A 17,931-nucleotide genomic window follows, 5' to 3' on the forward strand; every position below is an offset into this window, starting at 1 on the left:
CCCGAACACTGAGATCCAGCGCCAAGGGCCTTCTGGCGGTTCCCTCATTGCAAGAAGCGAGGTTACAGGGAACCAGACAGAGGGCCTTCTCAGTAGTGGCGCCCGCCCTGTGGAACACCCTCCCTTCAGATGTGAAGGAAATAAACAGCTATCCTATCTTTAAAAGACATCCGAAGGCAGTCCTGTTTAGGGAAGTTTTTAATATTTAATGCTGTATTGTTTTTAACACACGGTTGGGAGCCGCCCAGAGTGGCTGGGGAAACTCAGCCAGATGGGCGGGGTACAAATAATAAATTATTATTATTATTATTTGTATCCTGAGTATGACTTCTGCAAATGAAAGAGCTCCTATGAGCAGCAGACTATAGATCCATTGAACAATCCTGTTGGTAGAAGGAAAATAGAATTTGGGAGAATATGTTGAACTGAAGTGGAAAGAAAGGAAGGTGGTTCTGATGCACAAGTGGAGGCGGCGGTGGAACATATGCCCGCACTGCCCAGGGCAGGTGCACTCCTGAGGGGGCAAGGCACAGAGGGTGCCCTCCCAGGCACGAGATAGCCAGGAAGCTATCTGGAAGCTCCTGCAGCCAATTGGAAGCTGCAGATAACAACAGCTCCCCCGCCATGGCTCCGAAAGCCAGCGGGGAAAGAGCAGTGTGCGCATGCATACTGGTGCGCGCGTTCCTGCGCATGGCCGATCCAGCCCGCTGACAGAAAAGTTTGCTGATCCCTGCTCTGGATAGTGTCGGGATAGGAGGTGAGATTGGATAGTTCAAATAGGAGGCTTGCTGAGACTTATAACTATCTTTAAGGATAAGTCCAGAGTATACATTTTATTCCCTATGAATAGGTTTGACTTTCTCCAGGTTCATGTTTACATGGGCAAGCATAATGTGTAAACAAGGCTTTTATGGATTTTGCCATCAAAGGTTCTATGATTGCAAGCTGGAGGAAGTTCCATCATGATAATAGAATTTACTGCTTTCCATATTCACATTCATCTAGTTCATCATGTTTGCCCATATCCATCATACCCCAGGGATTGTCAAGAGTATTTACTGGGGCAGAATTATTTCATGAACCCACCTCTAGTCTAATCTACCTCATAATGTTGTTGGGAAAATAAATTTGGTAAGGACAATCTTTTTATTAGAGAATGTTTGATTCCAGAGTTAAGGTACAGGCCCTGAAGCAGAATATACCATTCCCATGGAAATCGGGTGCATCTACTCCAACCATTTAAGATATGGTAAAAAAGAGATAATTTAATAATTGACTTTCCCTTCTTGATTTGCAGAACCACTGTCATGAAAAGGAGGCTATAATAAATCGTTTACCTTATGAAATTTGGCTTGCATGTGAAATCTGCCAGGTATATATATGTGTGCATGTTTTAATACATTTATATTTTGTTTTACAACACAGTTTCTGTGAGCAAGTTCCAACATTGTGCCAGCAGACACAATGGGAGTTCCCCTTCCTGTCTTCCTTCCCCCACCTTTTCCAGAGGTTTCCCAATCCTCCATAGCAGAATTGGAGGGATGTTGGGGGCTGTAGAGAGCAGGAGAAGACTCATTTGTGCGAGTGGGCCACCACAGTTGGATATCTTATATTTTGCAGAAATGTTTCCCAGCTTGCCATGCAGAGGAATGTGTCAGATTCAGTTTCACATCTGCGAGACATAAATACCATAAACTATTTGGCTTTCATGGTGTTCCTCACATGATTTTGAAAGCCTACCTTAAAAACTGTTAAAGTGTTTGTTGAAATACTGCTGCTTTTGAGACTTGGTCATAAAGAGACATTTTATAAGGGGGAAAATACCAATACACACCGACTTTCTTCTTGCATTTGTTGAGGATGTTAGTTTGTTGACTTAGAGCAATTGCCTGGACTCACTGGATATGTTTGTTATTTCAATGTAGGTAATACAAGGACCTGTGGAATATGAGTGATGACAAACCCTTTTTATGTACTGCCCCTGGATGTGGACAGGTAATACATGTTAAAACTATCTGTGTTAGTTAACAGAGAAACATTTTTTATATCAGAGGAAGTAGTTTACATTTCAGTTTGAGTCCTAAGAACATTTTTACTCATTGCCTAAAGATCTGTAACAGTCAAGCTCTGCATGCTTCTTTGCTGCACATGTTCAACTACTTGTTTAAATGGATGGCACTGTAAGCTCTGAAAGCCAACGTTGCTTATTTGGGATGGGCAGCAGAGAACTCTGTCACCAAAGCCTCCAAACGAGCATTGTGTGGTGGTGTTACTGACTATACTGAGCACCACACCCCAATCCAGCAATGAAAGCTGCATAGCTTCAAATATCACACATTAATAACTACTTTTGTGAGAGCTCTTGATTCAAGGAGGGATCAGTGTGCAGAGGGTTGGATGAAGAGGGGATAAGAACTTGTATATGATGTCAGCAACTTTTAGAATTGTTTTGTAGATGACAGAAAATACAACTTGGCTATGGTATTTCAAAGAAAAATAGAATAATTGAAGAATTACCAAGATCCTCAAGGTTACCGAGTGATTTCTTGAGCTCTCTTTAATTATATATATAAAAAAGGCTTGTTAGTATTTTATCATACTGGACTGTTATCTTCATTTCTATAAGGGGATTTCACCTCCCCTTTATTCCTGTTCTGTATGGGCTCTTCTACACAGCCTTTGAAAACCCCATGTTTTCCAAATCCGTTTTGTTTATTGTTTGTGCATCATAGCCTCTGTGGTTCTATACCACTGCTGTTTATCAACTGAGTTCACTTTTCCCTGTATGAGGACCATGCATTCTGCTCATTTGTTTCTCAGATCTACTTTCATGTTGAAAACCGCACCCCCAGAACCCTTGTCATTAACATATAAAGTTGAGGACACTCCTTTCTGTCACTGTTTGCAGCAGAAATTAGGGGGAAACATGCACCCTACATTTTCTTTTTCAGTATTTCCATGACATCGTTTGATTACTGTTGCACTCTGACTAAACATCGTTGTTAGCAATGCATTTTAGTGATGCACATCTCTACCTCACCCTACTATCAGCACTTATACAGTATGAAGCCTTGTTTTCCCCAGAGCAGCTATGATGGATGTTTCATCTGCTTCTGAACTTTCCCTTCGTGAGGCTTTGATGGGGCATGACAAGGACAGAATTTTGAGTTTTTTACAGTGCAATCCCAAATGTGTCTATTCAGAAATACAACCCATTGAATTCAATGGGACAGACTCCCAGATAAATACATCCTAAATTCTTGTGAAAAGGATGTAAGGGAGGTGGAGAAAGATGTGTGGTTTGTTCCAGCCCAAAGCCAGGAGTAGGGGAGAGAAAGAGAGAAAATACAGTCATACCTCGGGTTATGAACAGTGCGGGTTGCATGTTTTTGGGTTGCGGACCGCACCAAACCCGGCAGTACCGGGAGGGGGTTACTTCCGGGTTTCGGCGCACACGCAGAAGCACAAAGTGACATCTTGTGCAGAAGTGCCGAATCGCGTCATACGTGTGCGCAGACGCGGCGCTTCAGGCTGCGAACGCTGCAGGTTGCGAACGTGCCTCCCACGCGGATCACGTTCGCAACCCGAGGTATGACTGTAAGTTCACTGCTCCAATCCAGCTTTCACTCCCTTGCGAAAGCTGAGATCCGAGCATCACTTACATGGAAGTTGGCCCCACTGAATTCAGTAGGACTTAGTACTAAGTAGATGTGTGTTTGCCCACAAATAGCTTTGGGGAAAGGGGTTTTTGTGGGTGGCTGCGCTACTCTCCTGCAAGTTTGTTTGCCAAGAAGAGCCATAAGAGAGTTGCGAGGAGATGGTGGATTATTGTTGCAGTCCAGTTTTTGCTCTCCTTGCTGTGGTTGGAATCTCAGCCCCATTTACCTGGGAGTAAGTTCCATTGGACACACTTCAAAGCAATGAGTGAGCAGGAGAGCTCTTGCAAGTTGGAGGAGTAGGGAGTGAGGATAGGGCTTTGGGTTTGGTGTGCTAACAACGCAGTCAGGCACTCCTACTCATATTGAGTGCAAAGGATCTCCCTCCCAGGTAAATCCACCTGGAAAGGATAGAAAGTTGTGCCTGGAAATGGGCAGAAGCAGAAGAAAAACGAAGCAGGGAGGAGCAAAGTCTATGTGACGTGGTTGTGGGCACAGCAAGGAAATCCGAGACAAGGCAAGAAACGGTATATGCCTAATGTGCTTCATGGGCATATTATATTGGCATGTGATGAAAAACTGTGATACTCTTGGATGGGGGGGGGAAAGCAAGTTTTTGCTGCAGGACATCCAAAATGTAAACAGAAGAGGGGAAACATCATGTGGCTCATGCCCCCAAAAGGCAGGAACAAGCAAGTTAAAACCAAGTTTTGAGGACATGCAGATGAGCCCAGTACATAAAAACATTTTACTGCATCCTAGTGGAAGCTCATGTTGCATGGTCAGTGTTCCTTGTAATGGAATGGCTGTTGCAGTGGTAGAATCTATTTTGGGTATAATCAACTTCAACAGCAAATTAAATGTAGTTTCTTTGATTTTGAAAAAAAGCAACTTCTTAACCTTTAGACTGATTCAGCTACTTCTTTCTGCATTTGAAACTTCTCTCTCAGCTCTGAAGTCACTTTAGAACAACATCAGCATGGTTCTTAAGGCTGTTTGTAGTAGCATTTCTGCAATGTGTTTTCCACTGAGTTCTGTGTTTAAAACTGATTTAATTAAATATCAATGTTACACAGAGAGAGAGAGTAAACTATTGTGCTGCTCAGCTGGCTACCACGAGCAGTAACCATGGTTTGTTCCTGTTTATTTATTTGTTAAAATATTTACCACTTGCAGTTTGTGTGAAGGAAACAAACCACAAGCTCAGATTGGGACAACATGACAAGCCAGGCTCTGGCTTGTTTCATCCACAATGGCAACAGGAGCAGGAGAGTAGCACACATCAGTTTGTTTTTAAACTATGGTTTAATGTGACATGCAAAATAGACAGTCACAGCCAATACGGCTGTTGTACTTGTGGTCTGCATTAAGCCCTTTGACAGCAGAGAAAGCTTTCTGGCCATGCCAAGTCAAGTCCATTGCAAGAATAATACAGGTCAGTGCTAGATTTAAAACAGATTAGCCAGTTTATGAAAATGGTATAGGGTGAAGTTCAGCAACACTCATGGCCAGCTATACTGATGGAGCCTTTAGCCAATACATTGTAATGCAGTAGCTTAGGAGCAATTACCGTATTTTTCGCCCTATAGGACGCACCGGCCCATAGGATGCATCTAGTTTTTTGGGGGGGGATTTATTTTTCCCCCAGGCGAGGGGCTGGAGCGGGGGATGCCCGAGCTTCCCCCGACCCCAGCCCCCAGAACAGGCTGCTATCCACAAGCCTAGGGAGCCCGGCGGGAAGTCCCGCCGGTCTCCCCAGGCTTGCGGATATGTGTCCCCCGAGCTTGTGGGGCTGGCAGCCTCCCAACCAGGTCAGGGAACAGCAGGAAGGCGCGCTGCGCCTCCCCGCTGTCCCCCGAGCTTGTGGGGCTGGCGCTGGGGAGAAGCTTCCTTGCTGCCCCCGGGAACTCCCGCCGGGCTCGCAAGGCTTGCGGACACCTGCGCGAAGCACGGGGCGCCCTCCGGAGGGCGCCCCATGCTTTGGGCTGCAGGCTGCTGCCCGCAAGCCTTGCGAGCCCACAGGAACTCCCGCTGGGCTTGCAAGTCTTGCAGATAGCTTCCTGAAGCCTGCATTCGCCCCATAGGACGCACACACATTTCCCCTTCATTTTTGGAGGGGGAAAAGTGTGTCCTATGGGGCGAAAAATACGGTAATATTCAATATTTTAAAATTGGGTACACTAGTTTCACCTTTGTAAATCATTCTATATACTGGACTATTAACAAATGTGAGAAAAGAGTAGGTACGTCAGGGGAAAAAACATTCAGAAATGATCAGTTATTTTTGCATGTTTTCTTCTTTGTTTGAGTCTTGCAGGCTACTCCCCCCCCCCCAAGCATTTCATTTTTGGGAAACAGCAACTTTGTATTTTGAAAAATACAATGGCAGCACTGCTGTAATATGTATAATCTCCAGCTTCCAGCGGGGCGTGCACCTGCATTTACACTTGAATTTTTTAAAAGTTTGTTTCTCAGAAGCTGCACTAAAGAAACACCAAAGTGTTTGTTAAGCTTTGCCAAGTACAAAAATAGGCTTGGGAGTTTGGCATAAGAGATGTTAAAGAAAAGGCATATTCCCCCCTCTCTGGCATTCCCTTGAATAATGTTCTGCCATCAATTGAGTTACTTTGTATACAGACAATCCCATTGTGAGTCTGCCTGAGCAACTACAATATTGATATTATTATTCAGCTGCTCATCAAAACAAGGTTATAGGTGGAGTGAAACCTTTGTCAAAAGTTGGTATTGACCTCTTAGTATTTATGCTGGTGCTATTTAAATGTTGAGGATATCTTGCAGATTATTTAAAAAACAAACAAACAACCTTTTTCTCCAATGAAGCTTACTTTTATCATTTTCCTACTGTACCATCCAGACTTTCATTAAAAAAAAAATCAGCTGTTAACATCTTGCTAATGGCTTTTAACCTGTTATGAAAATGATTTTCCATGTTGTTATCACTAGTTGAAATTAAAATTTATAACTATATTTTAAAACTTTTTGCCACAGCGTTTTACCAACGAGGATCATTTGGCTGTCCATAAACATAAACATGAGATGACACTGAAATTTGGTCCAGCTCGTAATGACAGTGTCATTGTAGCTGGTTAGTATATGTTTCTATTAATCCATCTTTCTTTTGGAATGTGCACACATTTTGTGTATTTTCTGTATATGACTCGAACTCTCTAGGCTCATCAGAAGCAACATCAAAAGACTCCTTATGAAATGAATTTGTAAACTGTGTTGTCCTTTACTTTACTTTACTTTTATAAAATTAATCTTCTGGCTTTTACTATTAAATAATGAGCAGTCCAATTAAACTGAAATTCTATTTGTAAGGGTTGTCACAGCAAATCATACCTGGCAATTAGAGTAAGGCACTGATGATAGAAAACACTTACATGCACCATCCTAGTTAAATCAATGTCATATATTTGTAAATGGTTATTAGATAAATATTTATCGGTCATTTTGCTTCTCCGTATAAATTTAGCTATAGCATAAAATATTTTTGGTCTCAAAAGCAGTTGGTCAAAGTATATACTCTCTGATCTTTAAATTTCTTTTGCAGTTCCATCCTCTATGGTGATCTTTTCATCTCAACCCCCTCTTTTAAAAAAATCTGGCTGGATAGCAAATAAAGATAATGTTTTGTTAAACATAAAGAATGAAGAGGAGGGTCTGAAAGCAACTCTTGCTTGACTCTAGGGAATTACATTTTAAGGATTAGCCTATCAAAAGTGCATGCTAATAACATTTACCCACTACTTTTTCCTGAAACGATGGTTCTTCACCAGAAGTAATTACCAGTTTAGTAATGGGTTGCATCCAAAAGTGCATTACATGAGCAGAAAGACACATGTACTCACACAAGGCTCTATACAAGTTTTGCCAATTCTCCCTTGTTGCTAGACACATAGAATTCTTCTTGCTCTTCTCTGGACCCAAGGCATTGATTTTTGGTGAAAGCCAACACCTGATAGGCAGATACTGTGAATAAAGTACATCATACACTTTTCTACTGTATTGGCTACAGTGGAGTTGATCCTTTGTGTAGTATTGATCCTTTGCAGGCAATGTAAGTACTATATGAAAAGTATCAGGTCACTACTCTGTGAATAATACGTGTCTTGATTTCTGTACACATCTTTAATCTTTAGATGTTGCATAAAGCACAAGCAACAGAATGCCATGATTTCCTCAGTATTTCCCCCCTTTATCTTTAAATTTCAGCCATTATGTAGTGATCACTATTATTCCTTTGTTAATCCCACAATGCAAGTTTATTGTGTTTTGGGATAGTATTTTATTGTCTATTAGTTAAACAATTATGGTTGAAATTAAAGTTCATTCTCATTAGAATGTTTTGCTCTGGTTGCAATCATCTTCTCGCTTGCTTTAGAATAAGTGCTGTTTGGATGAATGGAAATTATTCCTTGGCAAATGGGTGAAGAAATGCAGCCAAGGTGCAATACTGTTTTGTTTTGTTTTGTTTTGTTTTTAAAGTTAAAGTAATCCTTATGCTTAATATTTTTTTTAGCTCCAGCTGTTTTATTCATAAACTAAAGATTAAGAGATAATTTTCAAGCTTAAATGCTACCGATTTAAATTGTTCCCCGATTTCTTCTGTATGTTCAGGGAGGCAGGCACATCCCTACAGCTGTATGCCATTTTAAAACACCTTAATCTAGACTTTTCAATGCATTATCATACTCTCTCCCCCCCCCCAGCTGTCCACAGGCAGGCTGATTAAGAACAGGAAAAACATACATTCAGCCATAGCAACAACAAAAATTCAAGGAATATCTCTCTTTTAAAATATGTGATTTCTTGTTGCCCAGTTTGTAAGGTTTCTAAGACTTTTGCAAACCAAACACACATAGAATTTGCATTGTTTTGCCTTCTGATTGTGTTGTGTATATTGGTGATACAGTACTGGTTTTAAAAGGAAAGATTTGGCAAAAAGGCAGCATTGTTTTTTATTAAAGGATACATTAACAGTGAAACCTTTAATTATACTGCACTCCTGGTCAGGATCAGTTGCAAATTTTAGAGTGCCTGAAACATAAAAATGGACATCAATTTGAAAATATGTATAAAAGCCAATATATAATTGGGAAAATCATATATATATATTTTTAAATTTTAGATCAGACTCCAACGCCAACTCGATTCCTGAAGAATTGTGAAGAAGTTGGTTTATTCAATGAGCTTGCAAGTCCTTTTGAAAATGAATTCAAAAAAGCTTCTGAAGATGATATTAAAAAAGTATGTTTATAAAGATGATCATAGCTAAATCACTGTGTAGACTACCAATTGTTTGGGTTCCCTTCATCACTAGGACTCTTTCACCGGTAGAAAAAATGTCATTCTTGTTAATCCTTATATTTTAGAAATATATAGAAACCACACTTGGAGGAAGTACCGTATTTTTTGCACCATAACACTCACTTTTTTCCTCCTAAAAAGTAAGGGGAAATGTCTGTGCGTGTTATGGAGGGAATGCCTATGGGTGGCATGCCTACGGATTTTCCTCCTCTAGAAACTACGTGCGTGTTATGGTCGGGTGCGTGTTATAGAGGGAAAAATACAGTATTTTGTGAAGTAACCTTTCTGTCAATCTGTCCTGACAAGTCAATCACATTAAAATCACATTATAGACCACAAGTCTATAATGTGAACAAGTGTCATGCTGATGCATGCTTCTCAATTGTGCCAGCTTTGCTCTTTTCCTGTTTATGACTTTCCCAGGTGGGAGGCAACAATCCACAGTACTGGATTATTATTGTGTGTGGACCAGTGCTCATGGTTTATTTCTACAAACACAAGCTCTAAACTAAGTACACACCTTTACACATAATGCTTATCCAATGTTTCCTCCCAGTTGGGGGAAGACAGGAGGAGGAAAGCAGGCACTATGGTTAAACTATGGTTTCACATGATGTGCAAACTAGACTGCACTCTCATAGCTGGGCTGCTAGGAATAATTCCAAATGACACCAAAATACTTACTGTCATTTATTGCTACTTTGCTTGAAAAAGGAAATAAAAGTATAAAAGGTGTCCTAACTGGCATCTGCTTTGTGTTGTTTGCCAGGGATGAACTCCTCTTGCTTGTAACGTGAGTAATATTTTTTTAACGAGGGAAAGTGTGGCAGAATGTAATTTCCTTTCATTAGCTATTACTGCCAACACTGTCTAAAAAGAGATGACAATACTGCTGGCCAGGATATTAGCATCACTGTAAATTGCCTACTCTTTGAAGAGAGTCCTGCTCAGATTTTAAAATGCATCTACCTGATAATTCTTCTAGATGCCTCTAGATTTATCGCCTCTCGCAACACCAATTATACGAAATAAGATTGAAGAGCCTTCTGTTGTTGAGACAACTCACCAGGATAGTCCTTTACCTCATCCAGAGTCCACTACCAGTGACGAAAAGGTAGTAATTTCTCATGATTTAGAAGCGTGGTCTGTACCAGTAAGTTCAAGAAACTTAAGAGCTTCAAACATTTTTGCTCATCCTGTGTCCCCCTCTCCACCTGTGTTATTAATTACAGCACTTCAATAGTCTGAACACCAGAGAGTCCCAACTCACGCAGTTTACTAAAGCCTCTATGTCTGGTCATCTAAAGGGCAAAGTTTGTTGTTCTGAATTATTATTAAAGTACAGTATTGTTGCGAACATTTCTAAAGCATACACAACTTGCCCCCAAGCAATTGTCTTGCAGTCTTCCCTGCCATGATCTCAAGGAGATTGGAGTCTAGAGGTCCACATGGAAAGTCAATGCCAATATTGCACATTGATACAGCGACAGAGGCTGCACCCATGTTAGGAGAGGCTAAATTGAGGAACTCCTGCACCTTGGCAGCCACATGTACATAGATTTCCTTATTTATGAATTGCTTTCTATGAAGCAATTTCACAATACAACAGAAACATGACAGAAACAATTGCTTGCTGCATATAAAATAAAGCAGTTGCATATATATAAAAAAATTCAAATCCAATACAGATACAGCTGGATGTTTTTATTATCCATAGAGGAAAAACTGGATGGTAAAACTAATGTTAATAAATGTTTCCTGTTTCCTGTAGGAAGTGTCACTGCAGCAGACTGCCCAGCCTACGTCCACAATTGTTCGTCCAGCTTCTCTACAGGTTCCTAATGTGTTGCTTGCAAGTTCTGACTCAAGTGTCATTATTCAGCAAGCCATACCTTCACCGACTTCTAGCACTGTCATAACCCAGGCTCCCTCCTCCAACAGGCCAATAGTGTAAGTTTTCTATATATTTACAACTAGTGAAATATCTTTATAAGGTTTGTTTGCGGTTCTTAAATATTATCTCCTCCTTTATCCTAATCCTTTTTTAGATTGATCTTATTTAAAGATAAAATACCTCAGAAGGTTTTAATGGCTAGAAGGGCTGTCCTTTAAAAAACTAATTCCAAGTTTGACGTGTGTGTGTGGAACAATATTGGGGACCCAGCAACACTCTTGGTCTTAGATAAGTCATAATCTCTCTGGCTTGGATCTTGAGTTCCTGTGAGTTGATCTCTACTCATGAAAGGCTTCAACGGGAGGTGGGGATGTGATTTTTACAATATCTCTTCCTCCCTCTAAAACAGTATGGGAGATGGTGTTTGGATTTCCGGGGGAAGGGTGACTTAATGAAAACCATCTGCCCCCTTCCTTCAGCAGAAGCTTTTGGTTCTTGGTCCAACGTAAGGCAAGTCTGGTTCCAAAATTTAGGCCAGATTCAACTAACCTGTTCCTCTAGCAGAAGCCCTGCTAGTGCAACAGGGATTCCCATGTGCCTCTTCCATATCCTCTCTTTGTAGTCAGGAGAGCCCCCAGAACATTGTTTGGTGGGCAGGGGAAGGAGGCAGTGATGGTTCTGTCAGGCAAACAGAAATGCAGTCTCCACTATCTATGGATCTCGTCTTTAAATAGGCATATCATAATATACACACTGGCAAAGATGAATGAAATATGCAATGTACTTTGTCCCATAAGTGTTTTTCTGTTTCCATTTGTTATCTTAGACCGGTGCCAGGTCCCTTCCCACTGCTGTTGCACCTTCCTAATGGACAAACCATGCCTGTCGCTATTCCTGCCGCGATCACAAATTCTAACGTGCATGTCCCAACGGCAGTTCCAGTAAGTATGTGTGTATACGGCACACACACATTCTCCCAGACTTTTGAAAAGTCCCAGTCCTCAAATGCTAATTCTTGGAAACAGCTGTGACTCTAGTACCACTTGATCCAGAAGAGAACGAGTGGTAGAAGCCAGTCGGGAGGCTGGCAGGTGGTCAGAGGTCCACAGCATGCAGACCATTGGGGGACTGACGCCGATCCCAGGCACGTTCCCAAGAGAGGAAACAATTGCAAGCATAGGAAACTGAACTTCACTGTTCCTGGGACTGCATGTCAAAGTGGGTGTGGTTGAAGTATAAAAGTGGATGTGGTGAGAACTGTGGTTCCCATAGCTGCCTTCCAAAAATCTTTCCCCTGAGCTATTTTCAGTCGTTTTTAATCATTAATTATGCATTACTAAATTCAGGGTGTCACAAAAATCATCATTGCAGAAAAAAGAGAAATAGGGGTGACCAAGAAATGTGGTATTACAGTAGGGAACCCGTGGGAGCATATTCTGTAGTTTAAAAAAAGCTTTTAAAAAACTAGTGTGTGTGGGTGGCCACAGCAGAGGACTTGCAACAACAGTCAATATTATTTTTATCTAATAATTTTTTTTAAATGATTTTTAATGGGGTCTTAACGATAAAGGTAAAGGAACCCCTGACCAGTCGTGATCCAGTCATGATCCAGTCGTGATCGACTCTGGGGTTGCGGCGCTCATCTCACTTTATTGGCCAAGGGAGCTGGCGTACAGCTTCCAAGTCATGTGGCCAGCATGACTAAGCTGCTTCTGGCGAACCAGAGCAGCACACGGAAACGCCGTTTACCTTCCCGCCGGAGTGGTACCTATTTGCACTTTGACGTGCTTTCGAACTGCTAGGTTGGCAGGAGCAGTGACCGAGTGACGGGAGCTCACCCCATCGCGGGGATTCGAACTGCCGACCTTCTGATCGGCAAGTCCTAGGCTTTGTGGTTTAACCCACAGCACCACCTGCGCCCCGATCTGGGGACTTAGAAGGCTATAAAAAAAAATTCAGGGTCAGGTATGGCCATGAGCTGTGGGTTAGCCACCCCTGCTTTAGGTGACTGAGAGGGAAGAAAGACAGGGTGAAGCACTACACAACAGCTTTTAATAAACTCTCATCCCCACAACCCAGGCTTGTGAGAAGAATGGGGAATTTTGTGCAGGACATACACCCTGCTGTTAGGTGGAAGTTGGTTTCCCCCAACTGAGCACATCATGCTACCCACTTATAAATAGACTTATTGGAATGGAGGTTCTGCTGGTAAAATTACACCAATGTCCAAATCTAAAGCCATAACAGCAAACTATTAAAAAGGCAAAAATATTGTAGCATAAAAGAACCAAATAAAAAGTAGGCATAATTAATGAAACAATAGTCAATAAAAATAGTAAGAAACAGTAGAACTATAAAACAGAGCTCAAATTCAACCATTAAGAACCTAGATGAATAAGAGTCTTCTTAATTTGGCACCTGGATGGTAGTAGTGTTGGCTCCTGACAAATATCCACAGGGTATCCACAAACAGAGGCCTCAAAAAGTTGGCACTAAAGCAGCTCAATGAGCAATCTTTTAGTGGAAAGGACGGGCACCCTAGCTGTTATAAAGTAGAATGTGCTTTTAGTTGTGTATTAATTCTTGATTATATTGAACAGCTTGTTAGACCTGTCACCATGGTGCCTAGTATCCCAGGAATTCCAGGACCTTCATCTCCTCAACCTGTGCAGTCAGAGGCAAAATTGGTAAGTTCTTCAATAAGATGAATTTAGGCATAATATAGAAAGTGAGCCAGAAAATCCAATAAGATGTTTGGTTTTTATTTATTTTGTTTTATATACAACCTAATTTTGTTTTACATACATATAGATGAACCGTACTTTAAGTCCCAAAGAAATTAGCTATGTGACTGTCTTTGTGTGTTGTGCAGTACTATTGCATTTTGGAAAGCAGGACCATGAGAAAAGACTACTTAATAACAACCACAGCAAGAGTAAATAATACCTAACAATTATACAGCATTTTGTAACTTTCAAAGTATTTATCATTTGTTATCACGTAATGCTATCACAAATTCTACATTAGTGGAACTTTCTGTAGAGTGGGCCAATGTACGATTTACAAGTTAATAGTTCCGCTCCGCAGTAATGCACTGAATGCACCATACAAGTGACTGAAAATTCCCTTTCTTAGCTTAGATACTGTCCAGCAATTTGAATTTCCACCCATTGTAGAGAATCAGTGAAAAGACGCCTATGACCAGAAAACAATGGCTGAGTTCAGACGTCATACTAATGTTGCTAAACAATGGCAAGACATTAATGGATCTTGCCTCCTCCTGAGTTCATACCTCCCTCCCCCAATCTTCCCACACATAGAAGGTGGAGCTTGGAAGCTTTCATGTTTTGCTTTTGCTTAACCAAGGCTTCTTACATTGTCCAGAATGATTTGAAACTAAACCTGGTACAGTGGTACCTCGGGTTACAGACGCTTCAGGTTACAGACTCCACTAACCCAGAAATAGTACCTCGGGTTTAAGAACTTTGCTTCAAGATGAGAACAGAAATTGGGTGGCGGTGGCAGTGGGAGGCCCCATTAGCTAAAGTGGTACCTCGGGTTAAGAACAGTTTCAGGTTAAGAACAAACCTCCAGAACGAATTAAGTTCTTAACCCGAGGTACCACTGTACATGGTAACTTCAAAACTTGACTTCTGAAGTTATAGTCGCAGGACACAGCATGCTCAGTTAATCCAAACAAGAAATGAAAGCTCCCAAATGTCTCCTCCCAGCTTTGTGCAAGGAGTAAGTGAGCCTGGAGCAGCTAGATTCACTCATGTCTTGTTGAACCAGGGATGGGCACCCTTTGACCTAATTTAGTGCAAATTTTTGCCTAATTTCATGGGGAAAGGAACAGATGGAATAATGGAAGAGTAGGGGATAGACGATGCAAACAATCAGCCCTGTGGCAAGAGCAATCCGTTTCCCCTCTGGCAGCCTGCTGAAAAGGGGCAGCAGAAAAAGAAGGAGAAAAGAGAAAAGGGTTGCCCACAATTGGCCCTGCCCCCTGTCCACATATAGGCTCTAAGAAATGACCCTCAGTGGAATTTGGCCTTTAATAGAAAAACAGTTTGCCCACTCCACACTAAGCCATATTTTACTGTGACACCCAAGTACAGCCATTGTTAGTGAATAGTAGAAAGGATGGAAGAATTCTGAAGACATTCAATGATAATCGCAAATTTTTGGATTGCCTGGAAGTCTGCTACATTCTGATCTCCTTGCTCTGCTTATCAAGTGAAAAGGAACCATGGGAAGTGGCAATTAAAATTACCTAATTTGTGGTATCAAACAGGGTGTTAAAAGATACCTCTGTAAATTATACAATTACAGAATCCTATTTTTATTGCTTAAATCAATCATTGGCTTCCTTATGATGCACAAATTAGTGCTTCCAGTGAATTCTTTATTTAATTGCCTGTGTTTTGCATCTATACTAATAGCAAATTCATTCTCTCAAGTGCCTATCCTTATGTTTTCAAAATGGCACCACTTACAAGCAAGAAGGGGGTATTGGCATGTTCAGGGAAACCCTGAGGTTTTCAAAAGACCAAAAGATCTTTGGCAGGAGGCAAAATCTTAGAGAACCAAACAAAAAACCAGGACTGAGTATGCTCAGTGGATCCAAAATGCTAACTGTTTGACTGGGAAAGAGGGGGGTGGCACTAGGATAAAAAATCAAGGAGAGAGAGAGAGAGAGACTACTTGTTCCATTTATTGTAGAAATGCAGTAGCAGACAAATGCATGCATTAAACAGAGACTACTAAATCTACCTGGTAGCTAGAGAGAGGGTACCTCATTTTAAATTGGTTAATTCCCAACATGAAGCATTTTAGGAGACTGGTGATGCCATGGTTATGTTGGAAAGGGACCTTGCATACCTGCTTTGTGTTCAACATTGCAGGGGTAACATGCACATGTTGTGGCCAGTTGGAACGTAGGAAACTGCCTAATATTGAATCCATCTAGTTCACTGTTGTCTTCACTGACCGGCATCGGCTCTCTAGGGTTTCAGATGGGGGACATTCCCAGTGCTACCTGGAGTTTCTGGGAATTAAACCTGGAACATTATGATTACACAGCAGATGCTCTACCACTGAGCTACGTTCCTTCTGCAATGAAATTAGAATGAAACTGTATCACTGTAGGTGTTTCAGATGATCGCTGCTGGTGTGTAGCAGATGAAATTCAGCGGTGACCTTTCACAAAGTCAAGGATACATAGTAATAAAGAATGTCATGGATATTTTTTGAAATTAGCTCCGGCATGGGCTGCTAATTTTATACTGCATAGAAATGAAAGTTTTGATAAGTACAATGTTGCACCGGTGGGCATGGCAGGACTTCCTTTCCTCCTTGCTGCAAGCCTCAGATGGCCTCCAGAGCACATCTGGGTAACTGCAGGGGCTGTGGCAGGGAGGGAGGGAGGATGAGTAAATCTATTTGGTGCTAGTGAAAATTGGTTGTGTAAGTGGGATGCTGCATCTGGCTATCATGCTTAGATTCTCCCTGTTGCAGACCTAAAATGAAATAAGCTCTGCCCATGAATATGTACTCTTGTATAGAAGTATTACATTATTGTTAAGCCAGTGTGTTATTGAAAGGATGATATATAAATACCCTTTGATAAGAAAAGATAAAATTACAAGAGCAACTAAAGCATTATCAGGAAAATGTCTTTTATGAGAAGTTGCCAAGAAATTGCCAGAGTTTGTATGTAATAATACACTGTTGTTTGGCGTTGTGAATAAGTGGCTCAGGCTCACAGACGCCCTCTCATCTTTGCCCTCAAGAGCAGCAGGTTGAAAGTGTTCACTTTCACTTTAGGGAAACCGTCAATTCCTGTTACGTTCGATCTTGGGAGGCCCTGCCTTATTTTAAGTGTGACTAATTAAAACAAACCAGGATAGCAAACGTCATTTGATCCTGATTTGTTAACAAGTCATAGTTAAAATAAGCTAGTTTCTTGAGTTCAGGCGAAACAGGAAATTCATTTATTCAAAATATAAGTTTTCCAACTCTGCAAAGTATAACCTTTCAACTTCCCCATGTGAAAAGGGAGAAGTGGAAGAAATCCTCTATATCAGCGGTTCTCAACCTGTGGGTCCCCAGATGTTGATGGACTACAACTCCTATCATCCCTGAGCTTTGGCCTTGCTAGCTAGGAGTGATGGGAGTTGTAGTTCAACAACATCTGGGGACCCACAGGTTGAGAACCGCTGCTCTACACTGTAGCAAACTTTGCTGGGCTCAATTCTCCTAACCGGGCTGCTAGCAGAAGCCTGTGCAATGACTTTCCACTATTGCAGCGGGGCTCTCCCCCCCCCCCCGGCTGCCTCTTCCTCCCACAATTGGCTGAAGGGGGGTGAGAGGACCCCTCAAACAGCACAGATTGTTCAATCGGGCAAGCAGAAATGTTTGCGCCATCAGAGTGGTCTCCTTAAGGCTACATTCCTCCCATTTTGTCTGAACCAGGATTTTAACTCTTAAAAGATGTGTGAGAGGAATAGCAGCCATATTGGAACTTTGTTAACTCAGGACTGGTGTTTGTACAGTGGTGACCCGCAAGACGAATGCTTCGCAAGACGGAAAACCCGCTAGACGAAAGGGTTTTCCGTTTTTGAGCTGCTTCGCAAGATGATTTTCCCTATGGGCTTTGCAAGACGAAAACGTCTTGCAAGTGTTCCGATTTTTTTTTCGCTTTCCCCCCCTTTTTCTAAGCCACTAAGCCGCTAATAGCCTTTTAGCCGCTAATCCGCTAAGCCTTTAATAGCCGCTAAACCGCTAATAGCGCTAAGCCGCTAATAGGGTTGCTTCGCTAGACGAAAAAACCGCTAGACGAAGAGGCTCGCGGAACGGATTAATTTCGTCTTGCGAGGCACCACTGTAGTTCAGCATTATCTGACCTGGAATTGCTCAGAATACTTTTGTAGAATTTATGTGTCAGAAAAGAAAAACAATGCAGCAGCATGTTGTGAACCTTTATACGTGCAACATGGCAAACTTTTTTTGTTATACAAATATAAAAGAAGCACATCTTGAGAAAGCACA

The 17,931-nt window shown here is 41.6% G+C and overlaps 1 protein-coding gene across 10 annotated transcripts in view; it reads left to right on the plus strand.

The window, feature by feature from the left end:
- ATF2 (activating transcription factor 2) overlaps positions 1-17,931 on the plus strand; it is a 38,919-nt gene that overhangs the window by 5,832 nt on the left and 15,156 nt on the right. For 3 of the 10 annotated variants that reach the window (XM_083468975.1, XM_083468978.1, XM_083468977.1), the window contains 8 exons: positions 1,298-1,372; positions 1,926-1,995; positions 6,666-6,762; positions 8,809-8,927; positions 9,973-10,101; positions 10,759-10,937; positions 11,708-11,822; positions 13,482-13,568. In XM_083468975.1, coding sequence (XP_083325101.1) covers positions 1,948-1,995; positions 6,666-6,762; positions 8,809-8,927; positions 9,973-10,101; positions 10,759-10,937; positions 11,708-11,822; positions 13,482-13,568 — 774 coding nt within the window. In that variant the 5' untranslated portion in view covers positions 1,298-1,372; positions 1,926-1,947. Of the gene's footprint in view, positions 1-1,297; positions 1,373-1,925; positions 1,996-6,665; positions 6,763-8,808; positions 9,081-9,252; positions 10,102-10,758; positions 10,938-11,707; positions 11,823-13,481; positions 13,569-17,931 lie in introns of all 10 variants that reach the window. The other 7 variants (XM_083468983.1, XM_083468981.1, XM_083468980.1 and 4 more) reach the window with 5 other exon arrangements.

This window comes from Podarcis liolepis (assembly GCF_965112155.1).
Source record: "Podarcis liolepis genome assembly, chromosome: 1".
In the NCBI taxonomy this organism is placed as follows: domain Eukaryota; kingdom Metazoa; phylum Chordata; class Lepidosauria; order Squamata; family Lacertidae; genus Podarcis; species Podarcis liolepis.